The 18,384-nt window shown below is 43.3% G+C and overlaps 1 protein-coding gene and 1 long non-coding RNA gene across 2 annotated transcripts; both read left to right on the top strand.

Moving 5' to 3' along the window:
• Positions 1-3,943: 3,943 nt before the first annotated feature.
• LOC125540891 (ribosome production factor 2 homolog) lies at positions 3,944-6,608 on the top strand. The gene is made up of 5 exons (XM_048704423.2): positions 3,944-4,038; positions 5,252-5,304; positions 5,449-5,514; positions 5,606-5,698; positions 6,252-6,608. Exons 2-5 carry the CDS (start codon positions 5,278-5,280, stop codon positions 6,291-6,293), a joined length of 228 nt encoding a protein of 75 aa, XP_048560380.1. The 5' UTR covers positions 3,944-4,038; positions 5,252-5,277; the 3' UTR covers positions 6,294-6,608.
• Positions 6,609-8,983: 2,375 nt separating this feature from the next.
• LOC147983586 (uncharacterized) lies at positions 8,984-12,075 on the top strand. Its single transcript, XR_015615696.1, has 3 exons — positions 8,984-9,342; positions 10,364-10,438; positions 11,753-12,075. It is a non-coding gene; the product is annotated as an uncharacterized LOC147983586 (long non-coding RNA).
• Positions 12,076-18,384: the final 6,309 nt, after the last annotated feature.

Genomic DNA, 18,384 nt, shown 5'->3' on the forward strand with positions numbered 1-18,384 from the left:
ATGCCTACTGTCAGGCATGCAACGGGCCCCCTCTCCCCTGCCCACTGACAAAACAAAGGTTAGTTCAGTCAGGTTGGTAGACATGCGGTTGCAGTCAAGGGCGGCACTTGCAATTGCATGCCTAATGTCAGACATGCAACTACCACCCCTCTCCGGCCACCCTCTGACGGAAAAGGTTAGTTGCAGTCATATGGGTAGAGATGCAATTGCATTCGGGAGCGATGCTTGCAGTTGTGTTCCTAGAGTCACACATGCAGCAGCGCCCTCTTCTCTCCCACCGTCCTCCGACGCAACAAAAAATTTAGTAGCAGTCAGGTGGGTAGACATGTTGTTGCAGTCAAGGGTCAGTTATAAGTCATTGGGGGTAGACATGCACTTGCAATCGAGGGCGACAATTGCAGTTGCATGCCTAGTGTCAAACATGCAATTGGCCCACCTCTCTCGTCGCCCTCCGACAAAACAAAGGTCGGTTGCAGTCGAGGGCGACACTTGCAGTTGCATGCCTAGTCAATGGGGATAAGTTAACTAGGATATGCAATAGACATATTTTATGACCAGACAAGCAAACAACGATTTCTTAACTTGGGTATGAAAAAAAGCAAACATATAATCATAGATGAATATACAAAAAACAATTACTAGCAAAAAAATGTATAAGTAGATATATTAACAGGATGTAGTCACAAAAATGGAAAATGCACAAATTCTGTTGACTAACAAACAAATTATGTTGCTTTTAAAAGAGAAGCATTTCGAAAACTAGACAGAAAAACATATATACACGCATACTACTGGAACCGCCACTTGAAAACTAACATAAACTCTTAATTGACTAACATCAATTCTGTTACGTTTAAAACAAAGAATAATTTCTAACTTGAAACCACTAGACCTCCCAGCCAAAATTGATCCATACTACTGGAGTTTCGTATAGATTCCACCCAGATATACAGTATAGGGAAAAAGGGACATATAGGATATTCTCTCTACTTGAAAAAAGAATAGCAAAAAAGAACACAAAAGGGCACACATGGGGATATCCTCTGCTAGAATGGGGGAATATAAATAAAAACTTCCTAAACTCTGGTGATCCAAACTACTTTTTTACTACTGGAAAAAAAGAAACTAATAATCTCTACTTCGTCCAAACTACTGGAACCGAGAGAACCCCCTCGGATCTCTACTTAATCCAACCTACTTAGTGGTGCTTTGTCGAGGTAACACCAAACCAGCAGATAACTAGTTATACTGTAGACATGTGATACCCCACACAAGCAGATAACTAGGTTGTCGACATGTGTATCACTACTTAGTGGTGCTTTGTCGAGGTAACATCAAACAAGCAGCACTACATGAATCTTACAAACAACATTGATCTGACGATCACATATGTCCGCCGAGACTTCGTTAAACTCAAACACATTTTTAGCAAAACTTGTTAAGAAAATTTCAACTATCACATCCACATTTACTTATAAAGCATCTGGTGGATGTACAACTGGGAATGATATTTTAAAAAATTAGGTAGGCATTTTTTGCAAAAAAGGGCCCGTTAGAATTTAGAAAAAAAAATACTAAAATCAAATAAAAGGAAAAAAGGAATAAATAAACATGGAAGAAATAAAAATAAAAATAAGACTAGAAGAAAAAACCAGAGAAAACGGGACAAAGACAAAAGAAATAAGTCAAAATCATACAAAAAGTGAAATGAAAGGTGAAAAAAAAAGAGAGAAATGTGCTGAAAAAAATAAAAGACAAAAACTAACAATTTCTTGGGCAAAAGAGAAACCACCGTGACCCCCTCCCATACAGGCAAACTCGCTTGTGTTGGTAAAAGAAGGGACAAAACAAATTACAACAAAAAGATACAATGGAATCTCTGGGCTGCAGTAACAAAAAGCACAAAGCCCAGAAGCTAAACAAAAAAGGTCCTCTTGTTTCTACAGGCTCGTAAAACCACCCGGCCCTCTTACCAGCGCAGCGACAAAAAGGCCAGAAGTTCGAGCCAGCCTACACATGCACACGAATCTTGATGGTCCTGCATCCTATGGCCAAGACATCGACTGAGACTTCGCGAAGTCTAAGTCGACTGAGATTTAGCAGCCCCCGAGAAACAATTGTAGCTCAATCAGTGATGTATCCGTCAGATCTTATATGTGGAAATCTGTGCAAAATATTTCCTTTTATAAGTTTTGGTAGTTTTTTTTCTCTCTCCGTTGTTCCTCATGGGCTATATATATATATATATGCTCTGGGCCAAGAAGATTACCAGGCTACTAGTCCATAAACACAATGGGAGAGAGAAACAATATGTAGCAGATTTGTCTGGGGGAGGGAAATCCCTACTCGCCGCATTATACGACAAACTGACGAGGATTCCCACAGGTAATCCAGTTTTGGGAACTCGGGATGGCCCGGCCCATTTGCGTGGAGAAGTATCCAATCCGGTTTTGGGAACATTTTGGAAGGCCCCAGTCGGTTTATACCGGTTTTGGGAACCTTCCAGAAGGTAACAAACATATTTTTTTATTCTGTCTTTTAATTTCGTTTTTTCTTTTCTTTTTTATCATTTTTTTTATACTTTCTTAAAAATGTTCACGGATTCAAATTTTATTGTTCAAAAGTTTAAAAAGTATACACATTTCGAAAACTGTTCAAAAATTTCAAAAAAACTCCTGTTTCCAAAATAAATCTTAAAACGTTCGGGTTTTTGAAAATATTTGAGTATTCCATGTAAGGTTCCCATTTTTCAAATATGTTCATAAATTCAATAAAATTTTGGTACTTTGAAAAAATATTCTTGTTTGCCAATTTTTTTTTGTATTTTAAAAAATGATTATGTTTTAAAATTTGTTCATAGACTCGAAAATTGTTCATGTTTTCCAAAAATATTTGTGTTTTTTAAAAAAAATCAGAAATTAAGAAAATTTTCCCATTTTTCAAATTTGTTCATCCATTTTAAAAGTGTTTGAGTTTCCAAAAAATGATCATATTTTCAAAAAAATCAGAATATTGAAAAATATTTTTGTTTTGAAAAAAAATAACAAATTCAAAGATTGTCCGCATTTTCAAAATGGCAGGTCCACGGCTTGTTCTGGTGGCGACAATTATCGCTTGGTGCTCCAGAGAGCTTGATGTAATTTTCATTATGTTCGAGTGTTTTGTACTTCTGATGAACTTTGATGATAGATCTTTATCTTTTTCGTAGAAAAAATGTACAGCAAATATGAAGCTTCCTACAGTATAATCATGCAATATCAATGTGTGTTATGATAAATCGGCACCTTCTTGCAAAAAAGAAAATAAGCTGCCAACAAACTCAAAACAATCATGCAAGATTTCAAAGTATACGAAAGCAAAATGATAGAACTGTGTGCGTGGTTATAATATTGGCTGTAAAATCGACGCTAGGCAACACCGTAGATGGGAACATGGCCGAAGCCAATTACTCCAAAGACGCAAGTGTGAGTCTTGTGCCTCCACGGTATAATTGTGTGATGTATACATCAGGATAAACTCATTCCCCAAGAACATTTCTGCAAACGTCTAAATGGTATTCCCTCCTCTTTAAAAAATTTGTCATGCTTTTAGTTTAAATTACATATGAACAAAATTACCGTATGGACACATCAGGATAAACTCCTCCCCTCAAGAGAAAAGAAATGTGACGTCACGAAACATACAAATGGCAACCTTGTAGTATCAATCTTTGCATAATGAAAAAAAAATTATACGGTTTCTAAGAAGATATTATTGTTAGGGTTTTTAGATCTTAGTATTTTTTTTAGGTGCAACATGGAATTACGCCACTGAGGCCTGGTTTGGCAGGCCGGGGCGGGCCAGAAATTTCAAAGATCATACTTTCTGGGCCGAAAGTTCCCCACTTACTAATTTATTTGGTAGACCGGGTTTTGCCCCGGGCCACCCCGCCCCGATCCCAGATTTTCGTGCCGATTGAGCCCTTGAGGGACGCGCAGTTTATTCTCCTGCGCCGCAGCCACCTCCAGGACGCCGGCGTGCCCTGCCTTCTCCCCGGAGGTATTTTCTTGCCGCCCCTCCCCTCCCGCCAGCCGTTTCTCGCCACCGTCCCGCCATGGCTGCCAACACAGACCCCGGCGCCGGCGCGTTGTTCGGCTTCGACGCCGCCCTGGCGTACGCACCGCAACCGCCGAGCTCCGCCACGCCTTCTTGTTTTTTTTTTAGTGTTGCGACGGCGCCCTGGCGTGCCGGAATCCTTTCACGCCCACTGTTTGCTGAGCTGCACTTGGTTCCAAAAGGAATTACTAGAGGAAGAGAAACATGAGAACTTACTGTTGCTAATTGTTTTCCCCTTCTTTTGTGCCAAGCCCTCTCCTATAGTCTTATTCCATCAGCAGTGGTACTGCATCACAAAGAGCATATACTGTATATCACAACTGAAAATTACTCAACAGCAGTTCAAAGGAAGTCCTGTTTGGCTGTCTGCGTCATTAGTTACCTTTCTATCTCATACTGTGAACTTGTGAAGACTATGCCCCCTGTCAAGATCATGTTCAGTACACTGTTTGTGTTATCATCTTCCTGCAAGAACTGGTGCTACTGGCGTAAAAAAGAACAGCGCAACTGCACCTGGACAGTTGATGTAGAGACAACATCATGTTTGCACTGGTTTACTCTGTATTTTCGTGTGAAATAGGATATATTCAGAATTCTAATTGTGAGTTTCTTTCATACCATTGATGCTGGAGCTTTCATGTGGTTTGGAGCTTGCCATGGAAGCATTCATAGCATAAATTTGTGCAAGCTACTCCCTCCGTCCCATAATATAAGAACGTTTTTCACACTAGTGTAGTGTCAAAAACGTTCTTATATTATGGGACGGAGGGAGTAGCATTCATCTTGAGCCCCTCGGACACAAACTTGTGCATTGTAGGGTGTCTTGCTTATGGTTTTGACCTAAATTACTTTGCTGTTGTTATGTTGACTATGAATTGAAAAAAGAACTTTAACATCTGATCACAATACTTAAGTTGATTTAAGTAGTGCTACTTGCTATATTTTTTATCCATATATCTAATCCAGGGCTGGCTTTAATTTGGTTTTTATATGTTTGGTAAGATAATCCAGTGAAGTCTAAATCCATAACTAATGCTTGAGGAAAACAATTATAAGTATATGCAAATGCATATCTGTTTGGCTATAAAATAGGTGTACCTTTTAACCATCCTTACCTAGCTGAAAAGGTTAATCCTTGGATTTTTACATCGTCCAGCTAAAAGTTTACAGAAGAAGCCAGCTATGAGGACTCCTGGTCATGCTAAGAAGGTAATTCGAATGGAACAACTGTCTTTTGTTCATCAGATATTGTTATCCTGATGGTTAGGTTTCAGAGAACTATACTTACTATAATTTTGTCACTGAGAACTTGTATGTCAGTATGTATTCACAACTACATTAACATTTTTGCAGGTGAAAAATGTGACGAATGATGCAATTGACGGCAAGCGGGGCATGATCTACATTCCAGACCAGAAGGTTTGTGTCTAAATTGTTTTATTAATAGTTCTGAAGTTTAAATTTAACCTATTGGTATGCTAATCCGCTTCATGTTTTATTTTACTGAAAGATTTCAAAATTGACCTTAACAAAAGACATAAAGGGTCTGAAGCAGGAGCGCCGTGACGCCAAGAAAAACAAGGGGCACTTGAAGAAGCAAAAGGTCAACCATGAGTGAATAATACAGTCATCATATATTGTCGAACATATTCTGTTTTTCATCATCAATATCATTAATGCTTGTTCCAGAGTTATTTTTAGTCTGCATTCGGTGTTGAGTTAGCTAGGTAGTTCTGTATCAACTTTTAGATACAATGATGATGGAACTTACGGTGCTATATGTCATGGTTCGTGTTCTTGGCCTTGGTCACCATAATATTGTCCATATTCTTTGGTTTCAATCATGTACAGCCTTTATCATCGATCAAAATAAAGTTTCACTATGCTTGTTTCAGATTTGATGTGACAAGTCGGCTAATTAACGTTTTGTATCAGTTTAAATGCTAACAAAGCTTGCTTCTACAGCTTAGTTATTTTTACTTTTTATGTGTCCTTTAATTAGATTTGTGTTGTATACTGTGTCCCACATTTGCTGAGATAAATCATCGATCTTCCAATTCTATAACAGTTTATGAAATCAGTCAACGTCCCACCCAGTACAGATTCCATCGCTGCCGGCAGCTAACGTTAACTCTGTTTCAACATTTTGTTTTCAGCTGAGGAAGAAGAAGAAGCCCGCTCCCAAGAGTGCAAAATGAAGGCGAGTGAAAGCCATGACTCAAGTGACACGCACCAGCTGAACCAATTGTCTCCTTAGCGTCTTAACATCGTCCGTAAAATTTAAGCTTTGTACTGGCTACCTTAAAGTCACTGCCGGGTTTAAACACCTTAATCATCACAGCGATCTTTTGAAAATAGTTTCTGCCAAATGCAAGGTCTTATGTATGGGTCTAGTGTAGTGTCAAAAACACTCTTATATTATGGGGCGGAGGGAGTAGCATTCTTTTTCTTTTATGAGTAGATTTTTAATTGTAGTACTGCTATTTGCAGCATCTTATCTCAATATAGCAACCACTGCCTATGAAACAACAACCTTTGTAGAAAGGGGATTGTTGATGGGAGAGGATTGTGGATGAGAGCGAAAATTGGGGATTTTTACATTAAAGCAAGCTTGATTACTAGCCATCGTTGGGCATTTCGCCTGGTACAAAGCTCCGCGACTAGTGTTGGAATTTCAGTTCAAACCAAGGATGATCAGCACAGCAGCTACAACCTTGGGCATACAACCTTGGTGCTTGAGGTACTAGTCGGCAGCTACTTTTTACTTTCAGCTGGTACGAGTGATTAGGTGAGTGCTTTAATCATTCACATACACTTTGTCAAGTCATCCATCTGTGCCTAAGCCGAGCACACAGATCATAACCTGATTCACTGCATCATCCTTCATATAATATGCAGCTACGTTCTGTCTTTTCCCATCATCCATAATCTTGAGTATAATGTGCATCTACGTTCTTTCTCTTCCTGCTGTCGTCTAGTACACGAGATGCGTGAAACAGGGCACGAGTAGCAGTAGCTTCTCTTACGTATAGCCGTAGTTCCGTAGCAGAATCAGCAAATTTTGGCAGATGTTGCTTTGCTCCCTGCCAATCACAAGTTCACAACAGATGCATCAGTGTACTTCAGCACAACCCTCAAACTCTGGATATACACCTGATGAATTCTGTCACAAAAACGAGAAATAGTAATTTATAAACCGATTGAACTCGCGCAGACGCTCTGGTGCTTCTCCTTGGCGAGCCAGGCATTTTTTTTGTGGGTAATAGTGCAGTACCTATCAATTCTGAGAGTCCGGCCACGGTTCTCTGCTGGTGACGGAGGAAGAGGTCCCTGTAGAGCCACTCTTCTTTTATCTTACTTTTGAATGTTGTGAGAGCAAGTATAATAAGGTGACATAAGCAGGCTGTAAGGATTTAAATATTATATTGGTGTTGATCGGAAAAGAGAAAAGGAGAGAGAAGAGAAGCGGATGTAGACTTACAGCCGGCTGTATCACAAGTTCCAAGAAACTTTGTGAGAGTGGAAGATGGATCCTATGTTGACAAAGTAGTACTTTCTTATAGCCAATTATTATACGTGTTGGCTATTACATTAGTTATAAATGACATGGCAATGTGTTATAGCCAACAGATGGCTATATTATTAACCATGCTCCGAGGGCTTCTCTATCACTTTAGTTTGGGATCTCGTTTTTCTTTGAGAGAAAACGGGACCAAAACTGGCAAACCGTCTCATCCGGCTTTTGAATGAGGAGTGATAAATCCCAGATGTATGCTTGTCCTCGTCGGCGTAAATCGTCGGTTGACCCTTCGATTGTAGCAATGAGATGGGTGGTGGGTGGGTTTGAAAATCTGACCTCGGCCGATGTCATCTTACTCCAACCACTTGCGAGATCTGATTGTTGAGGATTATTGACTCTTCGGCTAGTCCTGATGTCGAGCACTGGAATTCTCCCTCGCGTTCTCCTCGGACCCAATCTGACATCGGGGCTAGAGGAAGTTTCTACAAGATCCGATCTGACACGAATCCTGGTTCTTTATTGTTGACCTGGCCACTTATCTTAGTCTGGGGAGGGGTCGTCGGATACTGCCCTGGTGGCAGATCCGATGATGGTCATGCACCTGCGCCCTAAACCTGACTTGACGTCAGCATTGGATCGCGTGCCTCATACTGGACCTCGGTGTGGCTAAACGACCTTTCTACGAGGGCTGCGCGAGCCCGCAGTGTGCTCCAAATCGCCGGATCTAATGATACGGTGTGGGATCGAGGTTTTGACCCGCCCTAGGTGGCCAATCGAATCGGCGAGGAAGGCAGCGCTTGTGACGCCCGGGTATTTGAGCTACAGTAAACCTCTGTTAATGATGCCACGTCACGATGGTTACTGTTGCTAATCTCGTGTTAGTTTGAAACCGATTCAAATTCAAATTCAAAATCGAGTCAAACGGTAAATTCTTCAAACGTTAAAACTAAAATGTTCAAAATGGGACAAATAAATCCTAAGTCCAAATGGTGGAGGAACCACATTTTAGTAAAAAGATTTAAAGCACTAAAATGATTTAAACAGTAGCTAAACAACTATTTAAACGACTTTGGTATTTTATAAAATACTAGACTGTTTTTATCAGGGTAAAACTTTTTATAGTAGTGGATTGTTCTGAAACATTATTTTAGGGGCTATACATATATTTGTATAAAATTAAAATTAATGTGTAACTAAAATAAAACAAAAAAAGAAAATTATGAAAAGGTAAAAAAAAAGGAAAGGAGTAAAACAACCCTCCCCCACTGGGCCACTCGGCCCAGCTGCTAGCTAGGCCAAACCCTAGGCCGGCCCACCCCCTGCCTACTAACCCACTCCCCCCCCCCCCCCCCCCCCCCCCCGAAACCCTAGCGGCCCCTCCCCACTTCCCCCACGATTCCCCCCCCGACCTCTCCCACTCCCCATTCTGGATCGGGTCGGGGCACCCGACGCCCTGGTCGCCCGATGCCCCGGCACGTCCCCGCCGCCCCACCGCCGTCCTCCTCGCCTCCCCCTCTCCCGATCTGCGAGCTCCGACGCCGCGCTCGACCCGCCGTACGCCGCCGCCTTGTCCTCGATTCACCGCCGCCCGGAGCTCCACGGACACCGCCCGGAGCCCGCGCAGCCGCCCGAGGACCTCGCCGGACCTCCTCGCCGGTCGGCCTCCTCCACGACGCGTCTCCTCCGTCATCCTCCTCGACCCCCGCTGCCTAACCCCTACTGCCCCAGTGAGCTCCCCCCTCTCCCCTCTCCCCTGCGCGCCCAGCCCCTCCCCCCGTGCTCAGCTCCGTCGCTCGCCGCTGCCCGTGGACGGCCGCAACCGGCCAACCCCGCGGCGCCCCGCTCACGCGTCTCGCTCCGGCGCCCCACCTTCGGCCTCCTTCCCGTACGCCGCGCCAATCGCTGCACCGCCGCTTCCTGCCTTGCTCTGCTGCTACCCGCTAACGCCGCCGCCTGTAGCCCGCCTCCGGCCGGCCGTTGCCCGCTGGAGCACCCCGCCGTTTGGCCACCGCTGCTACTAGTCGTGGGCACCGGAGCCCTTGGCTCCCGTGCGTGTCCAGCTGCCCGGCTGTGGCCGCCGGCGCCTGGTGCCCCTGTGAGCCCAGCCGGCCTCCCCTGTTGACTTAGCGCTAACTAACCCCCTAACCAGACACTGACAACGGGCCCCACTGGCACTAATTAACCTCAGTTTGAAATAATCACAAATAACTAAAATATTAAAACTGTGAGAATGACAGCTGGGCCCCACTACCCAGGTTTGACCAGTCAACAGTTGACTAGTCAACTGCTGACTGGACAATTGACTGGGTCAACCTAGTCCCCTGGCCCCACATGTCATTGACTGTGGCTAGCCCTTAGTGGGTATAAAAGGTATATCCTGTTTTAATTCGAATTAATAAATAATTTTAGAAAAACTTTAAAACTTTGAAAAATCGTATAAAATAATCTGTAACTCGGATCAAAATACTTTGTACATGAAAGTTGCTCAGAACGACGAGACGAATCTGGATACGCAGCCCGTTCGTCCACCACGCATCCCTAGCATAGCGAACACGCAACTTTCCCTCTTCGGTTCACCGGTCCGAAAACGCGAAACACCGGGGATACTTTCCCGGATGTCATCCCCCTTCACCGGTATCACCTACTACCGCGTTAGGACACCTCTAACACCGTTACTTGTCATGTCATGCATCACTATGCATATGCTTGCATTATATTTATTGTTTCTTCACCCTCTTCTCTCGCTAGACACCGAGACCGACGCTGCTGCTACCCAGTACGACTACGGTGTTGACGACCCCTCTCTCTTGCCGGAGCAACCAGGCAAGCCCCCTTTGATCACCAGATATCGCCTATTCTCTTCTATACTGCTTGCATTAGAGTAGTGTAGCATGTTACTGCTTTCCGTTTATCCTATCCTGATGCATAGCCTGTCCTTGCTACTACTGATGTTACTTTTACCTGCAATCCTACATGCTTAGTATAGGATGCTAGTGTTCCATCAGTGGCCCTACACTCTTGTCCGTCTGCCATATGCTATACTACTGGGCCGTGATCACTTCGGGAGGTGATCACGGGCATATACTATATACTTTACACAGTTACATTACCTGCGGTACTGTTCGGAGATGGGAGCTGAAGGGGCAGGTGGCTCCATCCCGGTAGAGGTGGGCCTGGGTTCCCGACGGCCCCCGACTGTTACTTGAGGCGGAGCGACAGGGCAGGTTGAGACCACCTAGGAGAGAGGTGGGCCTGGCCCTAGTCGGCGTTCGCGGATACTTAACACGTTTAACGAGATCTTGGTATTTGATCTGAGTCTGGCCACTGGCTTATACGCACTAACCATCTACGCGGGGACAGTTATGGGCACTCGACGTCGTGGTATCAGTCGAAGCACTTCGTGACGCCAGCGACTGAGCGGCGCGCGCCGGGTTGGACCGCGTAACGTGACTTCCTTTGTAATGGAGGTTGCTAGGTCTGCTCTCCGGCCGCGTACTCAACGTGCAGGTGTGCTATGGGCGATGGGCCCAGACCCCTGTGCGCTTAGGTTTAGACCGGCGTGCTGGCCTCTCTGTTGTGCCTAGGTAGGGCTGCGACGTGTTGATCTTCCGAGGCCGGGCATGACCCAGGAAAGTGTGTCCGGCCAAATGGGATCGAGCGTGTTGGGTTATGTGGTGCATCCCTGCAGGGAAGTTAATCTATTCGAATAGCCGTGATCTTCGGTAACAGGACGACTTGGAGTTGTACCTTGACCTTATGACAACTAGAACCGGATACTTAATAAAACACACCCTTCCAAGTGCCAGATACAACCGGTGATCGCTCTCTCACAGGGCGATGAGGGGAGGATCATCGGTTAGGATTATGCTATACGATGCTACTTGGAGGTCTTCAGTCTACTCTCTTCTACATGCTGCAAGACGGCGGCTACCAGAAGCGTAGTCTTCGAAAGGACTAGCTATCCCCCTCTTATTCCGGCATTCTGCAGTTCAGTCCACATATGATAGCCTTATTCCAGTTGATACCAATGCATACATATGTAGTGTAGCTCCTTGCTTGCGAGTACTTTGGATGAGTACTCACGGTTGCTTTCTCCCTCTTTTCCACCTATCCCTTCTACATGGTTGTCGCAACCAGATGTTGGTGCCCAGGAGCCAGACACCACCTTCGACGACGACTCCTACTACACCGGAGGAGCCTACTACTACGTGCTGCCCGCTGACGATGATCAGGAGTAGTTTAGGAGGATCCCAGGCAGGAGGCCTGCGCCTCTTTCGATCTGTATCCCAGTTTGTGCTAGCCTTCTTAAGGTAAACTTGTTTAACTTGTGTCTGTACTCAGATATTGTTGCCTCCGCTGACTCGTCTATGATCGAGCTCTTGTATTCGAGCCCTCGAGGCCCCTGGCTTGTACTATGATGCTTGTATGACTTATTTTATTTGTAGAGTTGTGTTGTGATATCTTCCTGTGAGACCCTGATCTTGATCGTACACGTTTGCGTGTATAATTAGTGTACGATTAAATCGGGGGCGTCACAGCGCTGCCGAAAACAAAGATTTGGCTTGGCACAAAGGTCATGTCACCGCCAATCTTGATTGTCATCGGATTGATGCAACTACATGGCGAGACCTGCTTGGGCCACCAAAGACAGAGTCGATTCCGGCATATCTTGGGTAGAGGGAACCCCAGCTGGTAGCCTAGATGTAATGGTAAGAGAGACAAGAGATTTTACCCAGGTTCGGGCTCTCTAAGAAGATAAAACCCTACGTCATGTTTGTATTTTATTGATTTGGGAAGTAGTACAAAGTATAGGTTGGTCTACCATGAGATCAATGATGTCCTCTACCCCCTGGCTTATATAGTTACCATGAAGCCTAGGGTTATAGTAAGCTTGGCTATGTATAAGTGTTGCAGACGATAGCTAAGTCATGGAGTATGCGAAAGTCTTTAAGAAAATTCCTTCTACGCGCCATGGGCCGCTTTTGATGTTGCCGGCTGATGAACTGGAGTTAATTGCAAGGAACTACCACACTTCGGCACGTTGTGACGAATCAGTACCACTAGTCACTTTTTTTGCCATGCAGCGCCAACTCTAAGCCTAAGTGTTGCAAAACGGTCTGACAGCCGTATAAGTGCGTATTGACCACGTATCTAACCTACCGGGCCCACGCGTCAGGTGCCACAGTGGCTTACCCGCACGCACCCGTATCGGTCGCTCCATGTAGCCGGGTCCGGTCGAACCCAACCGGAGCCAGCCGCACTCTGTCCCTCTCCTCGCCCCATCGCCCTCGTTTCTCCAGCCGCTGCTCGCCCCGCAGACCGTCGCGTCCGCCACCGCCGCCTGATACGTCTCCATCGTATCTACTTTTGCAAACACGTTTGCCCTTATTTTGGACTCTAACTTGCATGATTTGAATGTAACTAACCCGGACTAACGATGTTTTCAGCAGAATTGCCATGGTGTTATTGTTGTGCAGAAATAAAAGTTTTTGGAATGACCTAAAAATCAACGGAGATTATTTTTGGAATATATAAAAAATACTGAAAGAAGAATCCACGTCAGGGGGCCCACACCCTGTCCATGAGGGTAGGGGCGCGCCTACCCCCCTGGGCGTGCCCCTGCCTCGTGGGCCCCCTGACGCTCCACCGACCTCAACTCCAACTCCATATATTCGTGTTTGGGGAGAAAAAATAGGAGAGAAGGATTCATCGCATTTTACGATACGGAGTCGCCGCCAAGCCCTAAACTCTATCGGGAGGGCTAATCTGGAGTCCGTTCGGAGCTCCGGAGAGGGGGATCCGTCGCCATCGTCATCATCAACCTTCCTCCACCAATTTCATGATGCTCACTGTCGTGCGTGAGTAATTCCATCATGGGCTTGCTGGACGGTGATGGGTTGGATGAGATTTATCATGTAATCGAGTTAGTTTTGTTAGGGTTTGATCCCTAGTATCCACTATGTTCTGAGATTGATGTTGCTATGACTTTGCTATGCTTAATGCTTGTCACTAGGGCCCGAGTGCCATGATTTCAGATCTGAACCTATTATGTTTTCATGAATATATGTGAGTTCTTGATCCTATCTTGCAAGTCTATAGTCACCTATTATGTGTTATGATCCGTTAACCCCGAAGTGACAATAATCGAGACCATTACCGGTGATGACCGTAGTTTGAGGAGTTCATGTATTCACTATCAGTTAATGCTTTGGTCCGGTGCTCTATTAAAAGGAGGCCTTAATATCCCTTAGTTTCCAATAGGACCCCGCTGCCACGGGAGGGTAGGACAAAAGATGTCATGCAAATTCTTTTCCATAAGCACGTATGAATATATTCGGAATACATGCCTACATTACATTGATGAACTGGAGCTAGTTCTGTGCCACCCTATGTTATAACCGTTGCATGATCGATTGCATCCGACATAATTCTCCATCACCGATCCAATGCCTACGAGCTTTTCATATATTGTTCTTCGCTTATTTACTTTTCCGTTGCTACTGTTACAATCACTATAAAACCCAAAAATATTACTTTTGCTACCGTTACCATTATTATCATATTACTTTGCTACTAAATACCTTGTTGCAGATATTAAGTTTCCAGGTGTGGTTGAATTAACAACTTAGCTGCTAATACTTGAGAATATTCTTTGGCTCCCCTTGTGTTGAATCAATAAATTTGGGTTGAATACTCTACCCTCGAAAATTGTTGCGATCCCCTATACTTGTGGGTTATCAAGACTATTTTCTAGCGCCGTTGCCGGGGAGCATAGCTCTATTCTTTGAGTCACTTGGGATTTATATCTGCTTATCACTATGAAGAACTTGAAAGATTAAAGAACCAAGATTTTCCCTCAACTACTAAGGGAGGTAAGGAATTGTCATCTAGCTCTGCACTTGATTCACCTTCTGTTTTGAGTAAACTTGCGACACCTACACATGCTATTGATTCTGATAGGTCGCATGTTATTGATGATGCCACTTCTTCTTTGCATGATACTTATGATGAAACTACTTCTATGCTTGATACTACTGTGCCACTAGGTGAATTTCTTGATGAACAACTTGCTAGGGATAGAGAGAATGAAATTATTGAAACTGATAATATTGATGAAAGTGATGATGAAGATTCTCCCCCTAGATATGAATTGCCGGTTTTGCCTGAGGGTTGTGTTATGGATAAAGAAACTGCTAGAGACTTTCTTGCTTGCAATGATAGATCTGATCTTAAGAAATTATTAGCTAAGCTTAAAGAAAAGTCTTTGAATGCTAGAATGAAATATGATCTTGTTTTTGCTGCTTCACGTATCTTTATTACTGATAAGGATTATGATTTCTCTGTCGATCATGAGTGATACGTCTCCAATGTATCTATAATTTTTGATTGCTCCATGCTATATTATCTACTGTTTTGGACATTATTGGGCTTTATTATCCACTTTTATATTATTTTTGGGACTAACCTATTAACCGGAGGCCCAGCCCAGAATTGCTGTTTTTTTTGCCTATTTTGGGTTTCGAAGAAAAGGAATATCAAACGGAGTCCAAACGGAATGAAACCTTCGGGAACGTGATTTTCTCACCGAATACAACTCAGGAGACTTGGACCCTACGTCAAGCCAATTAACAGGAGGCCACGAGGTAGGGGGCGCGCCTGCCCCCCCCCCCCCCCCCGCAGGCGCGCCCTCCACCCTCGTGGGCCCCCTATTGCTCCACCAATGTACTTCCTCCTCCTATATATATCCACGTACACCCAAACGATCAGATACGGAGCCAAAAACCTAATTCCACCACTGCAACTTTCTGTATCCACGAGATCCCATCATGGGGCCTGTTCCGGAGCTCCGCCGGAGGGGGCATCGATCACGGAGGGCTTCTACATCATCATCCAAGCCCCTCCGATGAAGTGTGGGTAGTTTACTTCAAACCTACGGGTGCATAGTTAGTAGCTAGATGGCTTCTTCTCTCTTATTGGATCTCAATACAATGTTCTCCCCCTCTCTCGTGGAGATCTATTCGATGTAATCTTCTTTTTGCGGTGTGTTTGTTGAGACCGATGAATTATGGGTTTATGATCCAGTCTATTTATGAATAATATTTGAATCTTCTCTGAATTATTTTATGTATGATTGGTTATCTTTGCAAGTCTCTTCAAATTATCAGTTTGGTTTGGCCTACTAGATTGGTTTTTCTTGCCGTGGGAGAAGTGCTTAGCTTTGGGTTCGATCTTGCGGTGTCCTTTCACAGTGACAGAAGGGGCAGCAAGGCACGTATTGTATTGTTGCCATCGAGGATAACACGATGGGGTTTTTATCATATTGCATGAAACTATCCGTCTACATCATGTCATCTTGCTTAAGGCGTTACTCTGTTTTTAACTTAATACTCTAGATGCATGCTGGATAGCGGTCGATGAGTGGAGTAATAGTAGTGGATGCAGGAAGGAGTCGGTCTACTTGTCTCGGACGTGATGCGTATATACATCACCATACCTAGATATTCTCATAACTATGCTCAATTCTGTCAATTGCTCAACAGTAATTTGTTCACCCACCGTAGAATACTTATGCTCTTGAGAGAAGCCACTAGTGAAACCTATGGCCCCCGGGTCTCTTTCTCATCATATCAATCTCCATCACTTTATTACTGCTTTGCTTTTACTTTTCACTTTGCATCTCTATACCAAAAATACCAAAAATATTATTTATCATCTCTATCAGATCTCACTTTCGTAAGTGACCGTGAAGGGATTGACAACCCCTAAGCGCGTTGGTTGCCTTGAGCTATTGTTTTTGTGTAGGTACGAGGGACTTGTGCGTAGCCTCCTACTGGATTGATACCTTGGTTCTCAGAAACTGAGGGCTACTTTGCTGCATCATCCTCTCCTCTTCGGGGAAATCCAACGCAGTGCTCAAGAGGTAGCAAGAAGAATTTCTGGCGCCGTTGCTGCGGAGTCTGCGCAAAAGTCAACATACCAAGTACCCATTACAATCCCTATCCCCCGCATTACATTATTTGCCATTTTCCTCTCATTTTCCTCTCCCCCACTTCACCCTTGTCGTTTTATTCGCCCTCTCTCTCTCTCTATCCTCCCTCTCTTTCTCTATTTGCCTCTTTTGCTTGTTTGCTTGTGTTACCTTGTGCCTTCCATTTGCTTGCATCTTTGCTTGCTAATAATCTATTGTTATGGATCCACTTAAAGTGTTCTACTTGGATCATCTTCGATCCTTATGCGCTCGTGCTGAAACCCTAATACCCTAACTAGCCTAGTTGATGGGAAATCTTTAGATGAGCATGCTCATTTTATGCGTCATCGTTTGTCTGAAAAGGGGAAGCTCTTATGGTATCATATAAATAGTTTGCTATGCTATGCTTGGAATCTTTGTGATATTTGTGATTTTACTTGTTGCTCTAAGAACCCTAAAAAACACCTTCCCTACCTATGTGAGTTCAATGATAATGAAATCTTATCTTCTTATGCAAAGGGTGTTTATAGTTACTATGATATCGAACAAATTGAAGAATTTGTCGTTTTTAAGGGTGCTCATGAAGTTGCTTCTTTGATTGAAAAGTATGATTTCACTCTCAATAAATCTGAAAATTCCATCATCATACTTAAATATTGCAATGAAAACCTTACCCATAATGTCTATGTCCAAGAATTTATTGAAAGAATGACTGTTGCTTCGAAAGAAAATAATGATATGCATGAATCAATAGATAATGATCATTCTGATGATTTGGTTGAAATATCCCTTGATGAACATGATGATTGCTATGCTTCTGGCCATGATGCCAATATTTATGAAGATGAATCTGCTATAGTTCCTTATGTTACACATGAGATCGTTGCTATTGCACCCATACTTGATAGTTCCTTCGATGAAAAGCATGATTGTAATGATGTTATTATAAATTCTCTTAATGTCAATTGTGTTAATGATATGCAAAACCCTAAGCTTGGGGATGCTAGTTTTGCTATGTCCTCTACTTGTTGCAATGATCATGATTGGGGTGATTCTTCTTTTGATCTTGAAAATTTATTTAAACCCCATGATGAATATGAGATTGATTATAATGTTTTAAATAATATTGAAAGTGGGTTTGGAAGAATGTCAACTTTAGATCCCACATATTTGGAGAATGTTCAATCTCATGAAGTTTTTGATAAAAGTGGGTTTGGAAAGGTCATGACTTTAGTTAATGTTGATCCCACTATTTCGGAAGAGTGTCAACTTTGCATGCATGTGGATCAAGTTGAGAATATTTTATGTGATAGCTATTTTGTTGAATTTGCTTATGATCCTACATGTAATTATTATGAGAGAGGAAAATATGGTGGTAGAAATTTTCATGTTACTAAATTACCTCTCGTTATGTTGAGATTGCTATTGTTTCCTTCCTCTTCCTTGCATATGCTAGTTTTTGCTTACCTTGATAATTTGTTTGCCTATAAGATGCCTATGCATAGGAAGTATGTTAGACTTAGATGTGTTTTTCACGTGTTTTATGATGCCCTCTTTGTGCTTCAATTCTTGTCTTTCATGTGAGCATCATCAAAATTATCAATGCCTGGCTATAAGGCTTTAAAGAAAAGCGCTTGTTGGGAGACAACCCAATACTTTTCCTTGCTGTTATTTAATAAATAAATTATCTAGCCTATGTTTTGGTTGTGTTTTTTGTGTTTAATTAGTGTTTGTTCCAAGTAGAACCGTTGGGAAGACTTGGGGAAAGTCATGTTGAACTTGCTGTTAAAAACAGAAACTT

Source organism: Triticum urartu, chromosome 2A (genome assembly GCF_056163025.1).
Source record: "Triticum urartu cultivar PI428250 chromosome 2A, HENAU_Tu73, whole genome shotgun sequence".
Classification (NCBI taxonomy): Eukaryota; Viridiplantae; Streptophyta; class Magnoliopsida; order Poales; family Poaceae; genus Triticum; species Triticum urartu.

Excerpts from the sequence above, each read along its gene's own strand:
- LOC125540891 (XM_048704423.2), top strand. The coding sequence starts at position 5,278 with ATGAGGACTCCTGGTCATGCTAAGAAG. Across the intron at positions 5,305-5,448 it reads CTCCTGGTCATGCTAAGAAG|GTGAAAAATGTGACGAATGA; the intron begins GTAATTCGAATG and ends ACATTTTTGCAG. Across the intron at positions 5,515-5,605 it reads TCTACATTCCAGACCAGAAG|ATTTCAAAATTGACCTTAAC; the intron begins GTTTGTGTCTAA and ends TTTTACTGAAAG.